Below are 26323 nucleotides of genomic sequence, written 5' to 3' on the forward strand. Positions count from 1 at the left end.
AATGGCGGTCTGAGGACGGGAGCCCTTCTCTGAGGGGGTGTCAGAGGACTCTGCCACATGCCTGGGAACGACAAGTCAAAGTAACGGGAAAAGTGGAAGAAAACCCAAACGTCAAAATGCAATCCCATGGAAAATAAGTTTAAGAAAAAAGCCTTTAAAATTTCTTTAATACAAAAATACTCATCATACACAGTTTTCCAAACACAACTTCCCATTTTAAATGCTATCCCCCCCAACTGGTAATTCCCAAATCTACATTTCAGTATATTCCCCCTAGAAATGAATTTCAAGTTTTTATGTCTATCATACTGGTGATAGCACCCAGTATTCCTAAAAGGAGCCTGACCTCACGCTGTATATAGTTTAGACACCTTTTCGACTTACAGCTCATTTCTGACGTAAGTTCACACTTCGCCAGGCCACAGACACAACATCTCACTACTGAATGACACGCATCAAACACTACACTTCTCTTAGGATCAGGAATTTGGCAACTCAGTTGTTTGTCAACTTTCATTAAAACAGGCTTGTCTTTAACTCCTAAAAATAAGGTAGTTCTGGAAGATGGGCACTATACATATGTTTATGAGTCAAGATAAATACTTCAAAGGCGTCAGCACAGACCTGAGTGTGGAGGGGACCCAGGAGATGAGGGTGAGGCTGGGTGTCCACGTGACTCCTGGGAGGACAGGACGGGATAGCCTTACCATGTGCTGCGGGTGCCAGGCTCAGTCCCCACAGTGGTCACATTTTATGACGGCCAAACTGGGCCCCTTCCTGTGCCCACACGCTGAGAGGCACCCACGCTCCCAGAGGCTGGCGTGGGCAGACGGCCACTCACGTGGGCACAGGAGGAATCCTGAGGTGCCTTAGCAGGTTTCCTTCTGTTTTGGCTTCTCATTCATAACAAGGGGCAGAAGCTGATCATCAGCAAGACTGAACCCCCAAACAAGCACTCCCTCAGACCGAGGGTGTGGGCAGGCCGGGCCCTGCAAGCTCGGGGGCTGCTCCAAAAGCCTACTTGTGCTCAGGTTCACAAATTGGTTTTCTAAAGAGGTTCCAAGTTAGTGTTAATCTGTTCATTAGTTGAACAGTTTTGGAAAGGGTAACCATATTGAAAATTTTCCTAGTATTTTCTTTCAGAAAGGTCATAAAAGAATTTGGAAATAATATCAAAGTGACTCAAAATCCCAAGATTTTACTACTGTCAAATACAAAAATAAGTTAATCTGCTCCCCAAAGTGCACTGCAAAACCAATTCTGATGTGACTCACACCGAAGCCCCTCAGCTGGCAGGAAGGGACAAAGGACGACACTGGCCCGCACCTAGGGCCCTCGGCTCTAAAGAGCCAGGTGTTGGGTGCCACTTGTGCCCAGAGGCAACACGCAGGTGTGTTACGCTGCCAGGCCACTCCGGGCCGGTCCCTGGAACAGCCTCCCAAGTGATGGCATAAAGGAGCACAAATCTGGAAGTCGATCCAGGATTTCCTTAAGACCAACTGAAATACTCCAGTTAATCACGTCTCAGCAACCGAGTCCATGTCCAGAGAACAAGCCACACACGCAGAAGCGGCTGACAGATGGCCAAGCTCCGGGTTTTCCTTTTGGTTCTGCGTGTGGTTCCTTGTTCGGGGTCACGACAGAAGGAAGGGCCACGTGGACAGCCAACTCCTACCAGCCAGCGCTCGGGAGATGTGCACCCCACAGGCCCCAGGGAACCTCACACCTGGAGCAGACTCCACCAGGGTCACGGCCTGGCGAGACCCCGACCCTGGTTCACGCCACAAAACCACGGAGGAGCAGTGGAAGGGGCCTGGGGCCCAAGGCCACCCTGCAGTTCCACGAGGCAAAACCAGACGAGAAATGAGCAGGCGACCTCAGTTGGAGTTTGCAAGAGCAGTTGTGTAAACTTTCTACAGAACAGATGTTCTCCTCAGGCCATTTGAAGAAGAAAAGGCCAGAAAACAGCACCTCGGCCGAGTGCCCCCGTCCCTCCCACGGCACACGTGGAGACAGGCCCGAGGGCACATGGGGGCCTGGCAGGACGCTCCCAACTTCCCAGGGTCAAGAGCAACTCCGGAAAAGCAGCATCGTGTCTCCCAGAGAACAGTACTTCCCAGAACGGTCTCATCTCCTGGGGCCAGGCCTTTTTAACAACGGAAGGCAATGGAATTCTAAGGGGGCCGTGTAACCGGCGTCAGGCAGGTAGGTGGTGCCCTGACCAGCACAGCTCACTTTTGCCGTGAGCAGCCCCACGACGTGGGATGAAATGGAAGGAACTTCAGATGACAGCACTTCTAAACTCGGGGTCCCTCTTCAGACACTGGAAAGGGCAGCTCTTGGAAATGCACGCGGCCCACACGCTCTGGGTTCCGAGGGAGCGTGGCACAGGGCCCAAGTGCTGCGGAGCAGAACGCAACACGCAACACCCTTTCCCGAAGTGAGCACTTTAAACGAGGCACCGCACCACTCCTTGGGCTGCCAGGACTTGGGCCGCGTCAGTAAATACACGTTTCAGTCGGTGGTAATGAGTGAGACAGGTTTGGCAACACTATATTGAGAACAAAAGCCAGAAACTGGTAAAGAAAAGCCAAATGAGAAAACTGCACAAAGTCTTCCCCCAAGTGGGAGCCAGAAGCTGGCACAGGGACGTGGCCACACGGCAATGGCACTAGTTCCAATCAGTGAAGAGAAAAAAAGCAACTTGGGAAATCTTACAATGCTATCGCTAACCATTCCTGGGCCAACTTCTCACCAGGATGAAAAAGCATTTTGAGGGAAAATTTCACATTAGTACAAAAAAATAACAGCGGTTTCATAAAAGCAAAATAACGATCAGAATTATGGTTCCCAAGGAATTCAGGGTCTGAGTCCTTGCCCAGCAGGCCCCACCCTGGTCCTTCCTGAGTGATGACAGGTAAGCAGGCCCAGTGACATCGTGAAGATTAGAGAACGGGGACCCTCCAGCAAGAACACTACTCTACGTTTCAGGTGAGATAAAAACATTTCACATGCCATCAATGCACAGTCATATCTTTAACCTAAGAAAATAGAGCGGGAGGGACCTTGACATTCTCCGAAATTCAAGTGCAGCCGTAATGCTGTGTCCGGCTTGTCTGTCCCGGAACGTTCCGAAGCACGCGGCTCAGACGCATCAGTGCAGACGAAGCGGGCACTGCTGAGCATGGCTCCGTGGTGGGGAAGCGCTCCCTCCCAAGGAGGCCTGCCCGACCGACCGACCGACCGACCGACCGACCGACCGTCACCAGCACTGGCTTCCAGCTGGGTCCTCGGGCCAGTCCCACGCGCGGCCCCTGCCCACAAGGCAAGCTGGCGCCCAATGCCGCCCTCGGATCTAACCACATCCCTGCCGGGCGCTATTTGCCTTCGGTGACTCTCCGCCAACACCTCCTTCTCTTCCTCTTCCCCTTGCACTTCATGGGTTCTGGAAAGGGCTTCTCAGCCTTGGCACTTCTAATGGACTCTGTCCCCAAGTCATGCTCACAGCAGTAGGAACGCCCATCCTGGGTATAGCTGAAGGCTGTCCCGTCTTCGTGTTCCTTGCAAAACGAATTGGGGCAAAAGTGGCAAAATGAAGTCGAAGGTTTGCCGCACACGTCACAGTGATGCCACGGACATTCCCACTTCCCTGCAACGAAACACAACAGGTCACCAGACAGAAGTGCCGCAATCGCTGAAAAGAATTGCGAAGCCTCTGTCTAGTCAGATGGATACAGATCCAAACAAGAGACCGCTTCCCAACCAACCATCAAAGTAGAGAAGCTGGCACTACACTCAGAAGGCCTCTGTGTCGGGTCGCGCGTCCCCACTGGGTGGCACTTCGCCAGCCAACAAGGCTGAGCTGTGCTGCCCCCAACAGCTATGGCTTCTGTCCTGTGCCCACCTGTCTGTAGCCTGGACCGGTTTTCTACAGGGGCACTTACCCTCCTGGCATTGATTCTAAAGGCTTTGTTGTCAGACATCTCTGTCTGGTGTGTCTGTTAACCTGGCTTTGTCTTTTGCTACCCAAAAACGTCTTCTTTTCTTTACGGACATGCTTGACTTTTCTTTCTACACCTTTTTGCTTTCTTGTCTTTGTAAAGACCTCTTTATGTTTTTAATTTTTTCTGAGACTAGTTACTACTGTCCCACTGATGCCCGTGGTCACCCTGACACTCGGTGGTGGCAGGAGGTGGAGGCCACGCGCTGGTCTTCCGCACGGGGAGCCAGGTGTGTGCCCATCGGGCCCAGCAGCTGCCTGAGTGGAGGGCTGGCTGTGCATACGCCTCCTGCCATGGTCTGCGGGGCCCCTGGGGAACACTCTGCTCGGGCCACCACCTCCCCCAGATACCAGCCGGGCTCTGCTCCTTTCAGGCTGGGTCCCCCTGTGCGGCTGGCCCACGGTCACGCACGCCCAGCTGAACGAGGCCCTGACGCCCTGGGCTGGGGACTCATGACCTGAACCACCAGCAAATCTGACAAATGTGACGGGACGCTCTCAGAACAGGACAGGCCCGGCGCGGGGACACGCGGAGCCGCAGGGACCCACCGAAGGGCCGCTTGCCCAGGCCCAGGCAGGGCAGGTGGTAGGCCTTGGTGCAGGACCTGCGGTCGCACAGCACCAGCTGGCCGCCGTCGCCACAGCGGAAGCACTCATCCTCGGACCGCTTCCCTTCGCCTCTTGCTCTGCGACGCCGGCTCTTCTTCTTGGCCTTTTTCCCCTTTTCCTCTGAAGACAGGGACGCGGACGTCTAGAACGAAGAAGGAAATGCAGCCCATTGATGAGACACGCACGCGCAGGTGAAATCACAAAGGCCAGCCACCCAGAGGGGCCGAGCTCAGCCTGCCCCCTGCTGCAGCCTCGCTTTCCTCTGTTGGGAACTTCATCGTGAATGTGAACTAATGAGGGGCTGAAACGGCAGACGTCATGGGGACAGCCCAGCTCTGGGCGGCAGGTAAGTGTGCTGGGCTGAACATGTGCCCCGGAACCTCGCAATGTTACCTCTTGGGAACATGGTCACTGCAGATGTAATTAAGTACGGGTGAGGCCACACTGGGGCAGTGTGCCCCCACGCCAATCTGACCGTTGTCCTCATTGGAGGGAACGAGACACAGACGTTTGGGAGAGGCCACGTGGTGGTGCAGGGGCTGCAGGGGTGCAGCCACAAGCCCAGGACACCAAGGACTGCCCAGCGCCCAGAAGCTGGAGAGCATCATGGAACAGATGCCAACAGAGCCTTCAGAGGGGCGCAGCCCTGACAACACCCACTGGGCCTTCTGGCCCCAGAACTAAGAGCCAGTGTGGGGTGCCCAGCACACCATGCGGTGAGGAAAGGGCCGTCTCCGTGGACAGAAAGGCCAGCAGCTCCCAGGGCCTCGCCCACACCCAGCACAGACCCTCCTGCCTGTCGTGGCAACAAGACTAAAAGGGACGTGTCCCGGATGTCTGAAATGTTGACATCAGCTGGAAACGCGTGGGCGGTGACTTTACCTTCGGTCTGTCCCCTAGGAATCCACTGCAGTTGGAGGCCCCACAGCGGCAGACCGTTTTCTCGTTCCCCAGACAGTCGAGGTTGTAGTTGAAAGTCAGCTCTGTCCCTGAGTGACAGGAGACAAAGCGCACAGAACACACTGACCGTCTAGTAACACCCGGAAGCTTTTGCCAGCTTTCTACCACACTCACTCCTGCTTCGCCCACGCCTACACTGCGCTCAGTGCCTTTGCAATTCTCTTCTTACAACAGACACTACAGAATGCACCCCACCTCCAGATGGCCCCTGTCCCCACCCCCAGCCAGGAGACTGTGCAGAGCCCCCCAAGGCGCCGTACCTGCGGGAATATCACACACAGCAAACAGGCCCACGCGAGTGTCGCCATTCACTGTCCACTTGAGGGTCTCGCAGTTGGGCTGGCAGCTGTGATTCATAAATCGGGAGTAGTTGCCTTTGGGGCCAGCGTCAATTATACGGTCCTGTAAGGCACAACTCAAGTTTCAAGTAGCATTTACACGGCTCAGCTCTCAGCCATCACAGTCTCACGTAAGGGGGTCTCCACCATCAGGAGCGTCGCTGGTGTCGCACTGAAAACCGTGGTCTCCCGTGTCCACTCAGACAGGAGACCCCCAAACCAGTCCCGTTTCTCTCGCTCATGGAGGGTGGGTCTGTCCCACGTGGAGAGGACCGAGCCCTGGTGAGCAGGGGGCAGGGAGCCTGTTCCCAACACCAGCCGCCAGATGACAAGCCAGGGAGCCAGAAGCACTGTGAGGACCTCGGAGCTGAAGGCCAACACCCACAGCACACAGGACACTCACAGAGAAAGAAGAACAAGACTAACCCAACTACGAGACGGGCACGGGACAAAAACAGGCAACTGCCAAGGCGCAAATGCAGACAGACAAGCCAGGTTCCCAAGCAGCTGAGCAAAGGCAAGTGACACAACGGGTGCTGACTTCACATCATGACACACGAGGGCCGCCCAGGGCGGCAGGAACTGTGCTGAGACGAAAATCTCCTCTGAGCACAGTGGCTCTGCTCTTGTGCTCTGGGCAGTCCCCACGTATTCAAGGACACACGTCTATTGTGGCAAAATCCAGAGGTGACACAGTCGCCCAGTGTCAGGAAAGGAGGACAAATCAGAACAGAGCCTTGGGCATCTTCACCCTAAAAGTCAGTCTTAGACCAACTGCGTGGCTGGGAGGGGTCCCTGCTCTGTGATGGGAGCAACTGAGGTAGGAAACATGTGAGGGGACGGAGGGTCCCTACAATAAGGCCACCAATTCTGAGTTAATGCAAAACGATGTCTGAATGGGGATAAATAAGTGTCCACACAGACAGGCGTGAGGTCTGGCTCCCGTGGGCCCCAGGCACTGCCCCACGCCAGCGGCAGGCCTGAGCCGCCTGCCAGGAGCCGCTGGCCTGAGCACCCTGACTCTCCATACGCTGAAAACCAGAAATGGTATCAGAACGTGCTTTTCTGTCTTCGCTACACGAAACGTGACAATTGGACTCTGTCTGTCACCGCTGCCGGTGCTCCCTGAGCCAGAAGCTGTGGTGCGGACCTCCCGCTACTGGCGTACTGCCGAGCCGGCCCCCCCCTTTGCTGTGAGAAGGCTGCAGGCAGTGCACTCAAGTGTCCGTGCCGGTGTCTGCAGAGTTTTCTAGAACACGTCCCGGGGGAGGCGTGCCAAGGCCCTTGATCCCGTCAATGGCCACAGGCCCAATGTTTTCCCCGGGTTGTCAGCGAGCGGGGCGGCCCCGTGGGTCTTCACTGTTTCATGCATCTTTTTCCTGGCAGTTTGCACAGGTCTGTCCGTGACTATTCTGCAGACCAGACCCTGGGCAACTGTGTGTCAGGGGCTTCCTCACAGATGACAGCTGAATTTTTACTTCTTGTACCTTTCCTCACTCAAAACTTTGTTTTATTGCAACTATTTTACCAATCTTTTGCTTTACTTATCCAGGGTTTTAGCCTAACACAGCCTCCCAACCCCTGAATTATAAAAGGTACCCCAGGCCTCCCTACGGCTTCAATCCACGTGGAGTTTATTTTGCTAAGTGGAGTGACGGGGATGTCAGTGGCAGCTAAGGACAGTCTTTGCCCCACCCGAGGCAGTCAGCAGTCACCAGCACTGGCCTGGCCTTCCCGCCGCCCATCACCTACTGCTGGCCTTGGGCCACTGTTTTCACAGGGGGCCCACACTTCACAGGGGTTCTGGACAGTGCTGGCCAGGCTGGCAAACTCGCCTTCAGCATGGACTTTGGAACTGCCTGTCCAGCTATATTTAAACGTTGTTAATACCCTAATTACCACGTGCTTACATTTGGAAATATTTCCATTTTCCCACATTTCATCTCTGAACCAGAAACGTGGCACGGGTCCCAGTTCCTCCACTCACTGAAACGTTTCCGCCTTCCACTCGTAACCTGTCCCCACTTCCCGCGCTGCCACGTCACTAACTTCCTCAGCACAACCTGCCACTCAGGTCACTCCCTCTGTGGCCATCCAGGATCTCCCGACCCACCTGCTGGGTCAGACACAGAGACTGGATGTTAACCCCCGTTTCAACTGTGCAAGCTGCCTGACTCACCCTCAAAGTCTTGTCGATTCCTTGTGACCTCTAATCTCCTCTTGTGGTTCTGACTGCTTCTAACAGCCTTATTCGGTGTTTCCTTTCAGACTTGGTCTTATTACCTCTGGTCCTCACCAAAAGCGACGCTTCTACCTGGAGGGTCTGCTTAAGGAGGCCACCACCTACTGTGCTTTGTAGACCCCTACGCGCGGCTTTCTTCTCGTAGGAAACACAAGTAGGCAATGTTTCAGTGTCTGTCCTTTACCTTCACTTCCGCCAGGTGCCTTGGGGGAACTGTCATTTCAGGAACCAACTTGTGTGTTAAATGGTCAGCGTGGCACTTTTCCCAACAAGGTGAGACACAGGCCTAGGCTTTCAATTACTAATAATCTTGCTAATCACCCCCTCAAAGGGGGGACAGCAGAGGGAAGCATAAATTTGCTGCCTCTAAAAGAAGTCACCCTGGAAAGAGCCCTTCACTGCTACGCGTCACTGACATCTCTGTCCTCACTCATAAACACACCATCGCACCCACCTTCCTTCGGAGAATGCTGGCCTTGCCAGCTGGCCTATGTCCCAAACATAGGCTAGGCCACAAAATGACCGCACTGTGTAAGCTACAAGGTGCGTCACTCCCACGTCTGCACTCTCGTCTCCTCCCTGACGCTTCGCAGACTGTTCAGACTGTTCGGTGTGTCCTCCAGGCACCCGTGGGACACACAGCACTCACGCTGACAGGCAGCCAGCTGTGGCCTCCAGGCACCTGCCCCAAGGGGGGGCAACACAGGCTTGAGCGGCGACCACAGGTGGCACGGAGCCTCGGCACGTTACCTTGTCGATGGTGAGCATGTAGAAGTGGGTGATGTCATTCTCGTGCGCATGCCTGATGCGCGCCATGCACTCCTCCTCGTCAATCAGCTCGCCCACGTACTCGTTCACGAACTCGCCCTGGGATCAGACAGCGCAGTGAACACACGGACACGTGGCCGCTCCTGCCCCGAGCGCAGCGGCGAGCTCACCTCTGTCCCTCCCATCCCGGGACCTCCCACGTCCCCTCGGCCACTGCCCCCAGCACCAGGGCCGCTTGTCCACGGAACCCGGTCATTTCACATATCTTCACAGAAGCAACATCAAAATTTTGACCAAAGGCATGTTTCAAGGGATGTTAGGAGTCTTACCTGGATGGTCACTTTCACATAACGTTCTACAATATTCAATTGTACTAACTCAAAAACATTTTAAAATCCCCTCTTCCATGAGCAAAAGTACAGTAAGCGAATCCAAGTCTAAGCAACCCGTGAACCAAACTCCTAACGGCAGACGGAGCCCGGCACAGACCTTTCTGATGTCCCTCTTGGCGACCAGGCCCCATCCCTTGCCGTCTGTCCTGATGATCTTGGTCTCAGGGTACTGGCGCTTGGTGAAGCACTGGTTCTGGCAGAACTCCCCGGCGGGGCACACCTGCGGGTGGCACTCAAACATCAGCATCCTGTTCAAACACTCCGAGTCGAAGCCGCACGGGCTCTCGTCCGTGGCCTTGCAGTTGCACTTGGGGATCTCGGAAATGTCAGCCGTGTAGATCTGCACTTTCCCGTAAGGCTTGTTCACCTGCGGGAAAGGTGAGCTGCCTCAGTCACAGCACCGGCCCCGGCCAGGCAGCAGACAGCCTTAGGGGGACCTGGACCTTCAGGAGCGGGAGTGCAGCCCCACCCCACACCCCGTTTCTCATCTTAGCGTTTGTGTTCCTTGTGTAGGAGAGCTGACACTTATCCAGGACGACACACATGGTGCTCAGCACACGGCATGCGGAGACCCACTCTCTACAGCGCCCCCCAGAGGCGCCAAGGGCACAGCCCCACCTCGTGAACTGTTTCTTGTTAACCGGGAAGAGCACCCAAACAAAGCATCAGAGAAAACAAACTGAAGCAGGAACGTGACACAGCTTCACTGCTGGGGGATGGCAAACTTCGACACTTTGGGGAACACTCTGGAACTACACCCCAAGAATCACCCCAAGAATCTAAGTCTCTGGTTCTCTGACTCAGTAGTGCCATCTCCTGGGACTCACCCCAAGAAGACAGTCAGTGCAGTTAGTACAGAGAACGCCTCCTTTACACGCAGACATGCTGACTATGGCCCCGATTTTAGGAGCAAAGATGGAGCCCGTGACCGGCTAAAAGGCGTCAGCACACATGTGTCATGAGGCCGCCAGGCCCTGGGCACTGGGCTACAGCTGGCACTGGCTCACCGAGGGCAGGCAGCTTCGAGGAGAGCACCTATCCCTTAGAGCCGAGCCCTGGCTATGCTTCCTCCAGCACCGTGGGGACATGTGACACGCTTTCTGCAGGGCTCCTGGGCTCACTGGAGTCCATTCTGGGCCGTATTCAGGAACACCCTGTCCTGCCAGACTCGTCCCACCCACCCTTTGAGGTGGGATGGTCATTTGTCTCAGAGGCTTCAGGCTGAGCACTTCCGGGCCAGCTGGTCTCCAGAGCTTGGCGACAATGTGCTCTGGGCACCAGCCAGGACTGCCGGGCTGAACCTCTTGCTCAAAGGGCAAGCTGCACCCACCCCGTCACCCTCGTGGAAAAGGACACGCCTGGTGGCCAGCGTATGCCGTCTGCCTGCGACTGCCCACGCAGCTGTCCACCCCGGGCCTCACACACACAAGACAAGGCCGAGGGGTACCACGCGGCCTGGCGTCACCTTGATGTGCTTGTATGGCGGGGGCTTGCGCTCGCTCTCCTGCGTTTCTCTGGCCTCCCTTTGAAGTTTGATTTCACGAAAACGAGCTTCGGCTTCTTGCAGTGCTGAAAAGTCGATGAAACACAAGGAAAAGACTTTAGGGAATAACTACATCTGCCCTTTAAGTTCTGCCCCATTGCCCCCCCTGGATCCTGGAGGCAGTCTCCAGTCCTCCCAGAACAGAGAGCACAGCGACCCGAAAAGGGTAGGGCTTTTAAAGGCTGCAGACATTTTAAACCTGGTTGGCTAAAGTCAGGGTGCTGCTCTGCGCCAGCTCGCCCCAGCACAGAGCCCCAGGGTCCCCACGCTTGGCTGTGACCTAACGACAAAGCACCAGGCACCAACACTCACTCACTGTCCCAAGATCAAAAATGAAAATGCAGTTTGTTTCTCTCAAGGATAAAGGGAACTGAGGACTGGGCAGCCGGCTGAATGAGAAAGAACAGGAGCCACGCTGGGCGTCTGGGCCCACCCGCAGTGTGGCCTGGCAGTCACCAGGCAGGTCTGCTTCTGGGCCTAGTTCTGCAGGGGCTCTGGCTTCCGGAGTCAGGAGACAGAAACCCTGGCTCCCCCACTCACCAGCTGGCTAACACCACAGTCAGAGGCCTCTCAATTCCAAGACCTTTCTCGTAATCACACCTTGTGAAAACCTTGTGAAAACCTTTTGGTCCCTACCCATCGTCACCAGGGCTGCTGAGTGCCTCCCCTGTGCTCAGGGCCCAGAGAACAGGAGAAGGCTCCCGCTCAGCGCCATCGGCCGGCCGTGACTCGGTCCCGCTCTCCCTAGATAGGCTCTCCCTATGCACGCTGACCCTGACCCCGCTCACTACCTGCCCAGCACGGCCCAACCCAGCACCACTTTCTCCAGCCTCACCGCCTGGCTTCCCGTTTCCCACCCACTGTGGGCAGAGGGCGTGGCTTCCTCTGCCCGCACACACCTGACCCACACCTGCTGTCGCCCCGTGTGTGCTCAAGGGCACAGGTCTGGACGGCAGGAGGCTCCCTCCATCGCCACCGTCCCCGAGGCGGGCTGCGACACTCCTGCACGTCAGCACCGAAAGATGCAGAAGCAACTTTTCTGCATTTTAGTGACGCCAATCGCAATCCAATGCCCCAAAGCGGCTCTGTGCCGACAAGCCAGCCCGCAAACCCACTCTTGCCTAATGTCAAGGACAGCTGGCAGGCTCAGTCCAGGTTTCCTACAGAAACCACACTTTCGAAGAGCAGAAATCATGCTGAGCACCCGCAGGTGCCATTTCACGCCGCCTGGAAAGCTCCGTACCGTTTTTGAAGACTCTGCCGATTCCTCTGACGCCCTGGTAGCGGCTGCCCCGGTCCCCCTCCATGTACGGGAACACTCGCGCCTGATGCGTCCAGTAATAATCTTTAGACCCAAAGAAAAACACAGGGAATTCTCCAACCTCGTGCTTCATTTTCTGAATATTTGGGGGAACATTTTTGGGATGGCAAACTTCTGCCGGCCACCATCTATTATAAATATTAAAAACAGGGTTCACAGACTCTTCAGAGAGAGTGGCAGTAACTTCAACACTGTAAGCTCTGTAAAGTAAAAAGAACACATTGAACAGCAGCACAGGGCTCTCGCTCTCACACCTGTAGTTCCCGAGCTTAACCCAAACGATGTCCTGGAAGTGCAGCTTCTTGCCGGCCCGGCAGTCGTTGCAGAACCAGCTGCCATCCGGCATCTCGATGTTCAGGCAATCGGGATGGAAGGCCGCGGGGCAGGACTCGCAGCACAGCAAGCTCCCCCCTGCAAAGGAGGGCGGGCTCAGCTCAGCCGTGGGCCAGGTGTGCGCGGCGCCTCCAGCCCTCACCCCTCCAGCTCCCAGACTGTCGGTTCAACAGTGGCCTGTACGCCCACTAGTGGTGGACCACTAGTGACGTCCCACGAGTCGGAGACGGTCGCGGTGGGCCAGCACACGTGAAAACACGACACCTGTGGCCGCCACGCAGAGCAGGTGGGCACGCGGCTCCCAGATGTGCACGTGTGGGGGCGGGGCCTGCGTGCGCCCGAACCGAGCAGTCGCGCTCCGCTCCAGGCCAGCAGCCCCGCGCTTCCGACCCGCCTGCCCTCACCTTTGGAGCACACGAAGCACCAGCTGACGTTGACATGGGCGTGGTGCCTCTTCCCCTTCCGGGCCGTGAAGTGGCCCGGGCAGATGATGCTGTGGGAAGCCAGCACCGAGCAGCCCGCTGCCAGACAGGCGTCCCCTCCGTGATAGGCGACGGGGCAGCGAACGCAACGCATCATTTTACCTGCAGCAAAGAGACGCGCGCTGAAGCCCCGCACAGTGGACAGGCGGCTAGAAACACGCCGCCTGCTCGCGTTAGAAGTCAGGAGGTATTTGAGCAAACAGTAACTAGGATGGAGAAGATGAGAACGTCTAATAGATGTCATGAAAACACGTTTCCTCGAGGCAAAGAAAGGCGCCTGGGAACGACGTCTGAGGCCCGTCAAGCATTAGAAACCGGAGCCTCTAACACAAGGTCAGCGGGTCTGAGCCTGGGCACTGCTGCGTGAGGCCCGTGGGACCGGCCCGCGCAGTGCGCGGTGTTCGGCAGCGTCCCTGGTCTCTACCCCAAGATGCCAGGAGACACCCCCAGAATATCCCCAGACGTGGCCCAATGCCCACCGGAGGGCAAAACCACCAGTGGCTGAGAACTCGGTGTCAGGTAGAGATAACCTGCCGTCCTCATCCCACACACCTAACATAAAATAATACAGATGTGATTTGACTTTAAAATATTTTCCTCGTGCAGGGAGAACCATTAAAACAGGACAAACTGACTCCATCAAAATGGTTCAAAGGTCCCTCTCTAAAATGAAGGGTCTTCAAGGTGAGGTTTAGGGCAGAAAGAAGGGAGATGGGGGAGGCGCAGTTCCTTGTCAAGAGAAACCCTAATCCAACCTGTGTCAAGTCAGTAACGGAAACAAAATGGTTACTCCAAAGACAACTCGAGTCACAGGCGTTGGCGACAATTCCCACAGACAGCACGCCCGCCTCCCACACACCGCGTGACTGAGCCCGGAAGGGAGGCAGAGCCGCCAGTGCGCCTGACCTTTGGCTGGCCGCGGGTTGGACGGGTTGGCAGCATGGCAGCTGGCACAGCTGTGCAGTGGGCAGCGGAAGCCCCGGCTTTCGAACACCGTCAGGGGGGACTTCCTCACACACGCCTCGTGGTAGAACTTCCCGCACTGCGACACGACACAGCGCTTCACATCTGCCTTGCTCTCCTTGCACACGAAGCACGAGTGAACCCCTAACAAACGGTTAAAGGGGGGTGGGAGGGAAGAGAGGTGCAAGGACAGGAATTAGTCCCTGAGCCACTGCGACCCAGCAACTGTGTGGGAGGAGGCCGAGCTACAACAGCCCGGCTCTGCTCCCAGCCATGCCGACGCAGACGGTGCCCGCGGGCTCAGGGCAGGCCGGCCAGCTCGGTGACCTTGCCGCAGCCTGAGGTCTGTTCACCTGCAGGGCAGGTACAACCGGGCAGCGAGAAGGAGACCCACTCAAGCGAGCGAGAAGCCTGGAGGACAGGCTCCTCCTGTGAAGGCGTTCTCTGCCCCGACAGCCATCACCCAGCGACAGGAAGACAGGAGCCCTGGAAGTGGTGTTCTGCCGCGCAGCCTTGACTTGGGTGGCCTTCCTGACCAGGACGCCAGGCCAGCAGACAGGAGGTGACCAGTGCCGGCAGACGTGCTGCCCGGCTCCCATCACCCCAGACTGCTGGTGAGGCCGGAGGTGGCGGAACCAAAGCAGGGACCGTCTGTCAGGGACCAGCACGGAGCTGTTCTTTCCGCTGAGCTGAAGCTCAGATCCACACCACACCTCCAGGAAGAACTCCATGTTCCTCAGACTCCAGCGTCCTGTGAGCAACCAGGCCACCTGCACTGGTAACGCCGACCCCTGGAGCCATGGCACTCACACCAACCCTCGGGAAGGGGCATGGCAAAGCCCACAGCCAGTGAGCTGTCACTCTGCCAGCCACCTATACTGTCCTATACTGTATTGTTTGAGCAACACTTTCATGAAAGCGGTCATACCTATGGCCTGAGGGGAACAAATGGCTGCAGCCCCTGTGTGTTACGCTGGCGGGGGGAGACAGGCGGGCAGGGAAGCAGGGCTTGCTTTCAGCTGGTGGCCCAGGTCTGCACCTGGAAAGGCGCCCAGCCCTCGGGTGTGAAGGGAAGATGCAAGGGGATGTCACAGGGCTATATATGCCCTGGGGACAAGCCCCTCCCTGTGAGCCAGAGCCAAGACAGCACTTGCCTGAAGAGCACTCGCTGCAGGTGAACCGCCCTTCGGGTCTCCGGGCGAGGCCGAGGCAGGCCAGGTGGAAGGCGCCGCAGCAGGGTCCCTCGCACAGCAGCAGGCTGCCAGTCTTCTCGCACAGCTGCGGGGGAGGGACACGGACGTGAGGAGACGCAGCACCACAAGCCCCTCCCCGCCCGCACTCCGCAAAGGAACGGGCCACTCCCACACAGGTCAGATTAAGACAGTGAAGGGTGTGCGTCCACAAAGGGACCCTCAGCAGCAGCAAGGGAGATAGACGGGCACACAGGCATAGAGAACACAGGTTTCAGGGCCGACTGGGCACCGTCGCTCCGTCTCATCAGAAGTCAAGTCAAGCCTGTGCCACCGCAGCTTAGTGACAGGCTGTTTACGCACACAGAGCCTTCCTTCGCGCGTCCCCCTCGCACAGCGCGCGCCAGGGCCTGGGGTGGAGCCTGGTGTCAGCGCACCTCCCGCTCATCCACACACACTTCACGTCCCTCAAAGTCTGCACATGTGCGTGTCATTCATATAGGAGACACATCCTGCACCCAAGTGCATGGTGCCACCTGGAGCCCTTCATCCGGGACGTGCTGGTGGCCTCATGCCTTCAAAACAGACATCAGTGGGTGGCGATAGGATGACCGGAGGTTGGAGGGAAGAGAAGCTGCGACCAGACTCACTCCCACGTACCTGGGACAGGAGGCAGGTGCGGTAAGGGACAAATGGCAGCCATTCCCTCACCTGACACACGTGCTCCTTTTTGGCAGTTACTCCTCGTTCAGACTTTTTTGATGAGACGGACACTTCGGTCTGTGTTTCGTCTGCACTTTCATACGGGGACTCCAAGGGCTCGTCTCCCGCACCGTCCGAGACCTGGAGAAGAAGGAGGTGGGTGACAGTTCACTAGTCACAGAGCAGCCTCAGAGACACGCCAACCTGGCCCCAGGCCACACACACCCTTTATGGCAAATGTCCTTCATCAACTTGTTTTTGTGACAACACAGCCTGTCGATAAGCTATATAGAAATTCAGAAATGGAACTTATTCTATTTAATTTGTAGCATACATATGTATATAAGAAGCAAAATGTTGAACATTCCCTTTTCATTTAATAGCCCTTAACAGTGAAGTAACTTTTGTGAAAACCCAATGTGCTCCGGTAGGTGGACTAAGACGGACTTTGGGACCTAGAATCTTGACCTTTCTTACCCCGACCAGTTAGGGTCCAACTACTTCAAGATAAGAGAAAGGTATTAATACCAAATGGATTTTTAAAAGAACCAGAATGCAGCGCGGACATGTGAGCATCCAGACCATGACCTTGCTCGCCTTGCGATGGCCGTACCAGACTGTCCTGCATTTCGGAGGCATGTCCGCGCGCCACTCGGCACACCTGCAACTAGCTCAGCGTCCTGTTCTTGTTCCCCTCCCGCTGCCTATGTTCCTCACCACAGGGGAGGGTGGGAAAGTCAAAGGGAAACCTGCCACCAGCCCTGTTAACACAAGTCTGAGTGAGGGGCTGCCTTTCACCTGAATGTCTGGCCCATTTATCAGAGACCGTAGGCCACTAGTCCCTCTCCCCATCCTGGTACATAGGACTTTTCCCTCACTTGACCCAGCAACAACAAATCTTTAAATAGAAACCAGTAAGTCTTTAATTAGGAAACTTTCTGATATATCAATTTCAGATTTTAAAAAAACACAGTATTAGTCTGATGTTAGGTAAATAAATGTTGAAAACTGAATTTTTCAACAAAGCAAAAGCATACACTGAGTTTCCTGTACACCTCAGTAACAAGTAATTGTGTTACAGGCTTGCTGTTTGCCAGTGAACACAAAGCTAGAAGTTGAAATTGGGCCACATTAAAAACCGAAAAACAAAACAAACCCCCCCAGCAATCTGCCCAATTCTGTAGCCTATCAATGAGCTTTCTCCAAATTTAGCTCCGTGATGTCACAGGGAGCAGAAGAAAAAAACAGTGAAGACAGGGTTTTGCTGACTTTTTTTGACGGATCTGTTGGTCTGAGTGGTATGTGGCGGGGGTGACAGGTGTGTGGCCACAGTTCCAGCCTCAACACTCTGATGTCTGACACATCCCATAATAACACAGTCTTAAGAGAGAGCGACCTTTTAAATTTGATTTCCTCACCTTCTCCAGGAAGATGGAAATTGCAGCGGGAATGAACACTAAATTCCAGGAGTCTTACACTGTAAAACTGTCGCTGTGAGGCTGCCTGGATGGAGTCGCCAGGCGCCTCCAACTTCTTCAACACTAACACCCAGAAAGAAGGCAACTTGGGAAAATGCTCTGAGCTCAAACTCCAAATCTGACACGTGCATCAGATGTGGGGCCCCAGCAGGGACTGCACTGTGGCAAGGCTGCAGTGGCACCGGGCATCGGGGGACCAGCCACACCGCCTCGGGCGGACCAGATGGAGAATCCCGGCACCAGGACCCAAAGAGCGAGGCTTGGGTGTGGGCTGGGGAGACCCGGCGCCTTGCTCGCCAACCTGTGTTCTTCCCTCGGCGAGGCTGGACAAGTTTCGAAGCTACAAGAAAAAGTGCGGAGAGGAAGACAGAAAACACAGACCAGTCCTGGGTCAAAGGAAGGAACAGCACCTTTTATTTAAGATTTACAGAAAAAGTTAGCACGTTTCCACTTGGCGATATTTCCTAAGTTAACAAAGTCTGTTTTGCGGAAATAAACACTGAGTACACATTCTGAATGGAAATATAAATGTGAAAGACACACAGAAGGCTCGTTTCCTGGTCGGGCCCTGAGGCACACATACAGAATACAGACCTTACAACAGTACATCCATTGCAGACACAGTGCAGACCCGCCCTTCCGCCCCCACGCCTCCCCAGCCCAGCAACTCGACAGAGAAGGAGGGCAGGCGGGTCGCTCTCCGCCCACCAAGCCACCCGCACCGGGCACGGGGCGTGGCTCCAGCTGCGGCCCCACCTCCACGGGCACCCCGTGACCGTACTTACTCGGAGATGCGATTGTGAAAGGCACAGTCCCCTGTACGGTCCCAACACAGTCCCACATCTCAGTCTACGACATCTAAGGTCTATTCCATATCCAACAGGGTTCATTTGGAAAAAGAAAAGTGGAGGGACTGAGCGGACACACGCTCAGAACTTGCCCGATGCTTCCCGAATCCACCACAGCTGCGCCCAGGCAGCTTAGTTCCTGACTTCTCAACGTTTTCTTGTCTCTGAAAACACTTTCTCTGCTCTCTACTCAGTGTGACAGTATCTACTCGCCTATTTGCCTCAGAAACACATTCCTTCCCGGGAAAGCAGCGTCCTTAGCACACGTGACGGGGGTTTGCAAGATGGCATTCACGAACACAATGTAACCTGGTGAACATACTTGAACCAACTTCTAGAAACGAGGCGGCCATGAGGGGTGACATGCGAATCCCAGGCAGGTCCTCCCTGCTGCGACTGGAAAGCAGTCCCCTAGGCCACCTCAGGGGTGTGACACAGTGAAATTTTAATTTTTTGACAAAACAAATCCCTTCACAAGTTGAATACTACATCATTTTTGAAATACAAATACAGACCTTGAACAATAAATATTTCTATAAACCAACATTTTCATGCTTAAGTTACGCTTTTGTAAAGAAATAGCTCGATAACTAGAAGACTTTCACATGGTGTTTAGGATTTACAGACGGTAAGAATCCTGTGCTCAGCAGATTTAATGAACTTAAAATCAAGACTGGTCTCAAACAGGTCTTCCAAGTAAATATCACAGTGAAATATTCGAGTGGGTTTAAAATAATTTTTAAATGAGTCATTCATCATCTAAGATACTACGGTTCTTAATAACTTTTATTAACGCAGCCCTACTAGGTGACACAGACTAGAACCTTCCTGGCTGCCCCTGAACTCCAGGGCTGGGTCCCAGTCGTGAGAACAAACGTCCAGCTCACATGCAGGACTGCGCTCACAGCCTCCTAAGCCAGTTGGCTTCTGGGTTGCCCCAGAGCCCAAGCAGGTGCCAGCGAGAGCCAAGGGGACCCAGTGCAGAGTAGGCCACGCACTGCCGCTCCGTAGTCACAGCCAGCCTTCGTCACAGGCAGAGCGAGTCGCTAAAGTGATCCTATCAACCCAACTGTGTCCCAACTGTGCCCTCAGCCGCGGCCTTCCCATAGAGTGGGCTGGCGAGAGCTGACCTGAAGACAATGAATGACGCAGCACGTACAGTTGCTGCTTCTGCAGCTCTGTTAGTACGAGGCTCAGGAGACCCCGTCGCTGGGCCAGGCCACCCCCACTGCCACCTCAGTCATTTCTGGAAGATACAGTATGCCTCAATGGTTAGCACCCTTCAAAGTACATGCCAAAAAATTATATGCAAAAATCCAGCAACTACATGTGGGCCAGAAAAAATTATACATGTGGGTGTAACGTGTAACCAGCTAGTTGCAAAGGTATATAACAAGATGGGGTGTTCCTAGTGTCACTGAGCGCTGCTGGAGGGACATCGGTGGTGACAATGCCCCAAATGTCCTTGTGAAATTTCCTTGTTGGTTTTTAGGAACATCCCCTTAGACGCTGGGGTTATTTTCAGCTGGGAGATGCAGACGTCATAGATATAAGGCATAGTACAAAGACCACTGCCATGCAGCTGCACCTGAGTTCGTCCCCCCTGCACACGATGAACTTCTCTATCAGCTGACAAAAGGAGCATGCCCCTCCCCAGACAGCACGAGGAACAAGATGGATACAACACACCTAATTTTCTACCTGCTAAGGACAGTCTGTTTTCCATCACTGGCAATTAAACCAGTGGTAATTTCTAATATTCTAGGTAAAACAGCACAAACAGGTACTTAAGGGATCAAAATCAATTTCACTGACCCAAAATATTAAAGTAGAGAGGAGTCAGCATATTTCTTTAAAAAACCAAACTCAACTTTGAAAGCCAATGGGAAGCCAGTAACAACAGATCTGAGAGCATTTTGAGAAACGTCCTCTAAAAAGACATGACATTGCAATTCTTTCAGCAAGACTAATTTAGGTTCACAATCTGAAAGATAAACAGCAGTCCTGAACAATGAATGACTTTTCTGTTTAGAGATTTTTTTTAAAAACCGAGGTGATGAAATTCTTGATTTTAAAAGCATTTAAAATGCTAGTTTCACACCACGTCAAAAGGGCTGTCACCCGGTCCATGTATAAACCTCTACTGGCCAGAAAAACCTTGAAAATGAGTTAATAAAGGGGCTAGATATGTTTCAGAAGCATGTTAACTTTGAAATCAAATGAAAAAGCAATCAGGTAAACTTGCCAGAGTTACAGCGAGCCTATCTTCCTTCCATCCACCCTCACAGACACGGTCCCTCACGCAGAGGCGTCAGCTGCAGACGGTGGCCCCCGAGCAGCCCTCCTCCTGCTGGATGGGACCTAATGGATGGAGGACTGTCCACGTAAAAACGCTGAGACTACACCTGATGGTCTGCGCCACAGGCCCAGCGGCCACTCACATCAGGCTTGGGTCAAGAACACTCAAAGTACGTTTTTACATCACTGCTTTATACCCACAGGGCACTTCTTTTGGTTCTGGAAGTAGATGCTAATTCACAATCTTACTTATCTTCTTAGCACATTTCTACTTGGTAGGTATGAGTTGCCCACCATTGGGCAAACCCTGGCTCTGCTCTGCCCTCAAACCTGGCCACTGTCACACACCTGTGGTCACAAATCTTGGGAGAGCCGGTCAGGGCCAGAGACCAGGGGAGTCAAACTTGTTCCTGAAGTTGACGTCAGTTTCCTCCATCCTTTCCTCTGATGTACTCAGCTGTCAGTGTCCCCAACCCCATACACCTCTTAAAATGGGCATCCTGAGCACTCCGTTTTAAACCTAAACGTGAGCTTTCTACGAAAAGCCAGGAATCAGGCAGATCGAAAACTAGGGTACCTCACAGACATCCCCGGAGAAGCAGGCGACCCGCCCCTGTACATTGGATGGGCAGGACCCCAAAGGCTGCGCAGTGCACCCCCTGCCTGAGGTCCCCGAAATCGCTTCCTTGTGAAACTTCCTTGTTGGTTTTTAGGAATATCCCTTTAGACGCTGGGGTTATTTTCAGCTGGGAGATGCAGACGTCATAGATATAAGGCATAGTACAAAGACCACTGCCATGCAGCTGCACCTGAGTTCATCCCCCCTGCACACAATGAACTTCTCTATCAGCTGACAAACGTGCACAGGGCAGACAGGCGTCTGTCCGTGCAGGTGTGTGTGGGGGGCGGGAGGGGACAGGAGCCCTGCAGCACGCGCACAGGCATGCAGGGTGCTGCTCTTTTTCAGAACACCTGTGATCTAAACTTCTGTGTTCTCAGACGAGTTTCCACCTGCTGCAAACGCCCATTTTGTACTCTAGTTCCTTCTCGCGGCTACCTGTCCTCACCAGACACACGAGGTGTATGGATGGCAGTGTCGCCACAATTGCTTCTGGGAGCATAAGCAAAATTCACCTCAACGACAGGCAGTTCAAACGACTCGGGACGAGGATGCACCTGCACCCGCATCTGCACGGTCTTGGCTTCTTAGGACACAAAATCAGTAGCATGATAAGCTTTGGGACTCGTGCAGACACACTGTCCTAAGCTCACTCAGAACAGGAGCCCTTCGCCAGGGGGTCCGTCAGTGAGGCCAGCCGTGGCATTTGGGGCGGACAGGGTGCCCTACCCAGGACTGCCCCTCACTGCAGAATGCTGAGCGTATATACCTGCCTGTGCCTGACTGGCCACCTTCCCAGTGTCCTCAGGGGGACACTGTTCCTCCACGGAGCCCCGTGTGCTCAGCTGATGCTAAGTTCATGCTGCTCTGTGGACACACCATCGAGACATCCTGACAACCTGCTCCTCCCTCCTCGCAGAGGAAAGCACCATGTGCTGGCGACTTCTCATGCACCTGTCGCATGTTGGTAGCCGGCTGGCCACCACCCGGAATTCACCTCACTGCAATGTCAAACCAAGCCTCGTAACTTGCCAGAGGTCTTTCAGGCAAGCTTTCCTTTCGCTGATCTTTCTTAAACCAGGGCCATTTTTATACCTTTTTTTTTTTTACACTTTTAAACTTATAGTGACTTGCTTTTTGAGAATCCTACGCTACTCCTGAGCTTTTTCACATCCTTTCAGGAGAGCACAACCCAGTCAGTGTCTGAGGCCACACATCCCAGCCTTCAGCCATCCCAGTACCAAGGTGTCACTCAAGCAAACCCAGTGCCTGCCACTTCCGGGTCTGTTCTGCCCTCATGTGCGGGTGCAGTCAAGAGGGTCGCTCTTCAGGCCAAACAAAATTTATACTTTTGGATAAAAATGGAATGACTGTGATTTTATTACTTTATTGTTGTAACCATTACTGTCACAATAGTGAACTACTGAGTCCTGGCCAGGCTCCAGGCACCCTACGTCTTTTACACGCGTCACATTACTTAATGGCTTAGAACACAAGTATCAGTCAGAAACTTTCATGAAAGGTTAAACCCATCGGAAGAGCCTGCTGGGGATGGCCCCACTGCCACTCTCGGTGATGTGAGCTTCACCGCCCTGCCTCCGGGAGCGGAAGGGCCTGTGAGGCCTGTCCTCACGATGCAAACATGCAGGATGGGGGCACGACATCAGTGGTCCCCGAGGCTGAGACACTTAATAGATGATTGGTGTTCTACAAAAGCAAACGGTGGCGTGGGTGAGCTAACAACCTGACTGCTGTCCCTGGCACAGCAGCCACTGGATCCAGAGCTAAACGGCTCCCAGTGACACTGCAAATGGTAGTTTGTTCCTACAAATTTATTCTGTCTAGTGTCATAGTAAAACTGTTTAGTAAAAACGACAGAATCAAAACTCGTCCTGCCTTTTATGTTGGAATTAGTTGAGTATCTACAGTCCTGATTCCATTCCACTGGCAATGAGAATAGCTGACAAGGACCCCTCTTAATGTGTGCTGTTTGTTCTTGGTTTTTGAAGAAACAGATGCTGCCATTTTCAATAAAAATTCAGTTAGTTGTGAACTGGAGGAGAAAAACGATCCCTACAAGATGCAGCCCTGCAGGGCCGTGTCCTTGCCGCGGTCCAGGACGGCCCTGCTGACGGGCACCTGCCCGCGGGGACCTACCCTGGTCCCAGGGCTGTGGACGTGTTCCTATCGTGAGATGAATGTCATTGCTCAATGGCCTTGACCACGCTCTTACCTGGGTCTTAACACTTGTTATCTGTTTTCTTCATGGTGTGTGTTTATTGTACCAAGTAAAGGATTACCACACATCTTCCATAAAATGGCTGTGACAGGAATGTCACTTTGTGTGTACGATGATGCACCAACTGAAGCAGACATCCTGGAATATTACAGCATTTTAAGTGCAGTACAGGGCAGCTGGGTTCAAATCCAACTTGACTGATGTGGCTCCCATAAAAGCTGTTACCAGTGGAGTGAGAAAAATAAGAATTTGCTCTACTAAGGGAATAAGAATGACGTCACAAAGCACTCAAGCCACACCCATTCCTTCACAGGCCTGTCATGCTGGCGGGCGACCCCATCTCGTCTCTTCCCTAGGGCGAGGCAGTACTACATAGCAACTACTCTAAGATACATTTTATTTACCATATACACCTTTTAAAAGCATTTAAGCCACCACATGACCTAAAATGTCTTGAAATACCAACCCCACGAAAATTCCTGATTTCGATCAAGGGTGATGGAAAGGAAAAAATATAAACATGTAGAGGGCATGGGACCCGAATAAGGGGCAGGTCTGAAGCCCCAACAGCAAGTCCCATTGTCACCTATCCCCTCAGAGGCGGACCTGCGGTGTGAGGGTGTTTTTATAACACTGCCCGCTCTGAGGCATTCATTAAGCACGGCGTGTCATAAATGCTGACAGGACATGGTTCAGTAGTGCTAACATGTGACAAGCCTTCCCATTCTCCTGCAGTAGCCTTAAGGAACAGTATCGTTCCGTTAAAATGAATTCTAATGGAAGATTTACATAAGCCACACAAAAGTGACTTGATGGAAAAGGCCCAATAATTGAAAGTTTTTATATAAGGAACAGAACGCACACTATGGCATTTATGTGTCACCTTCAAAATGCAGGCAAGTGGGTGGTTTTAACATATTTAATATATAACATAAGTATATGTAACAATCTATCCACTTCAAGTTCGAAAGAAGTAATAATTAAGTCTAATGACTAGGAAATGCTTCATCTGTCTTCCCAAGTTCAGAACAAGTGTCCATGCCACAGAGATCATGCTGGTTAAGAGTAGTGTCAGACATCAGGCATGTCTAACAAACGTGTCTTTGTCCTCCCCCTCGCCATGTCACCCCACGGTGTGCTACTCTACACCTGAGCCTTCAGGACACACGACGTAGGCCAGGAACAACGGGGCAACACTTTGGCAGTCTGTGTTTCTCTTGATTGCATCTGACAAGCGTGTAAGTAAAAACTCTACTGAGTAAGTGGAACAAAATACGATGATGCAAGAAAAACTCATTAAAAGGTTTTTAAACAAAGAAAAACCAACTTAAGCAAAAGGGTCTATGGAGCTGAAACCTTTTATTTTTAGTATTCTTTAGAATTGCAGGCCACCTTTCCATTTAATTTTTTAGCATACGTATCTGAACTTGGACAAGGAAAAAAGGAAAAATATTTTGTATAGAATGTGTCTTTTCATGTTTCAGTAAGCTAAAGGTCAGAGAAGAATCCTTACTGCATTTCCTGGGTGTGCCCAGATGGAAGAGATGTTTAGTCACCTACACACTGAACTGTGAGGAGGCCCAGTGCTGACACGTGAGCTGGGCTAGTGCGAGTCCCTGACAAAAACCCCACTCGGAGGCATCTCCGTGTCTACACACCGAGGACCCGGAGCAAGCTCCAGGCCTCTGTGCAGTTCTTTGTTGGCCCTGGGCCCGGGCTGCACTGCTGGAACGGAAGACACCTCACACGCTGAAAGGCCTGCCCCTTGTCTGACGAGAGGGGGCAACTGAGACTGCGAGCGCAGGGGAACGTCTGGTCCCCACCAGGGACCGGGGCAGAAATCAGGTCAGAAGTGGCCTCTGACCCGACAGGACGAGGGGCTGCTCCACCCCCTGCCTCACTGCCTGGTCCCAAGGAAGCCCAAGGTCAGCACGTCCTCATCAGTATTCTAAAAACAGGACCCATATCTGCACTGAGCAAAGAATCACCAGAAACAAAGTAACAAGAATTAAAACTTGAAAATAAGCCCCTTGGGTAGTCACTAAAAGCAGGACTCTGAAACTCCCTCTGGACAAAAAAGTATCATATCTGCATTGGGAGGCTATTTCTTGTTTTGTTTCTCGGTGTCATGGCAAAGACTTTAGATTTGTGATGAAGTCTAGATGTCACACAATACAATAACAGTAACAGCCTCAAAGAACTGTTGTCTTGCTCTCATGTATTCTGCACGTCCAAAAACTAGCAGTGCAATGACCATGGTAGTTCTGACTCACCACCAACACTCATGTCTCTAAGGACGTGCCAGAACGCACAAGGCCACAGAAAGCGGTGTAGTGTGTGGGCCACCCTCCTTCCCGCTGGGGGAGTGCACAACAACCCGAGTCAGCCCGGCTGACTGTCACATCAGGACAAAGCAGGCTGGCTTTCGTGTGAAAAGGTACAGTGTGAGGGCTTCAAAGAACACAACTCTTCAAGACACATTTCAAGAACAACTGCGTCGATCCTAACATGTATCCATGTACATTTATACATACACCATGTGTGTGTGTACTGATATCTGAAGTGCTCAAATAGGCTAAGGAGTGACTTTTTCCATTTCAAGACTTTTACACAGTTTATAGACCCTAAGACTCACCTCCATTTGTGGAGAACACCAATATTACACTGATTAAGCCTGACCGTGATCACACTTCACTTGGGTAAGTGAATGGCCTTCGCGTGAATGCCATGGCTGTCATTATCATTATTATTTTACCTCGTTCTCAGTTAAGGATGCGGAAGGAGAGGAGCTCTTGCTAAACGCAAGAGCTGAGGACGCTGCCGCAGATGCCCGGCTTCGCTTCTTCAGTGGTTTGCACGCATCAGACAGATGTTTCGTTGCTGCAAAATAATTTTGGTTTATAAAGTGAAGACTGAAATCTTGGCCCCTCAGTCTCTTCACTACTTTCCGTCTCCCCTCTAATAAATGAAGCTCTGAAGGTGACCCTCTGGGCCCCTT

The 26323-nt window shown here is 53.2% G+C and overlaps 1 protein-coding gene and 1 non-coding gene across 6 annotated transcripts in view; both read right to left on the reverse strand.

Moving 5' to 3' along the window:
- Positions 1-156: 156 nt before the first annotated feature.
- NSD2 (nuclear receptor binding SET domain protein 2) overlaps positions 157-26323 on the reverse strand; it is a 68410-nt gene continuing 42243 nt past the window's right edge. For 3 of the 5 annotated variants that reach the window (XM_033106821.1, XM_033106819.1, XM_033106820.1), the window contains 14 exons: positions 26081-26205; positions 15853-15984; positions 15106-15229; positions 13895-14095; positions 12911-13090; positions 12428-12584; positions 12096-12301; positions 10775-10878; positions 9407-9676; positions 8900-9016; positions 5830-5971; positions 5492-5598; positions 4550-4751; positions 157-3649 (listed from right to left, as the gene is read on the reverse strand). In XM_033106821.1, the coding sequence (XP_032962712.1) occupies positions 3378-3649; positions 4550-4751; positions 5492-5598; positions 5830-5971; positions 8900-9016; positions 9407-9676; positions 10775-10878; positions 12096-12301; positions 12428-12584; positions 12911-13090; positions 13895-14095; positions 15106-15229; positions 15853-15984; positions 26081-26205 (2339 nt within the window). In that variant the 3' untranslated portion in view covers positions 157-3377. The other 2 variants (XR_004423074.1, XM_033106822.1) reach the window with 2 other exon arrangements.
- On the reverse strand, positions 6073-6197 carry LOC117022717 (small Cajal body-specific RNA 23). Its single transcript, XR_004423117.1, has one exon. It is a non-coding gene; the product is annotated as a small Cajal body-specific RNA 23 (non-coding RNA).

This window comes from Rhinolophus ferrumequinum, chromosome 5 (genome assembly GCF_004115265.2).
Source record: "Rhinolophus ferrumequinum isolate MPI-CBG mRhiFer1 chromosome 5, mRhiFer1_v1.p, whole genome shotgun sequence".
Classification (NCBI taxonomy): domain Eukaryota; kingdom Metazoa; phylum Chordata; class Mammalia; order Chiroptera; family Rhinolophidae; genus Rhinolophus; species Rhinolophus ferrumequinum.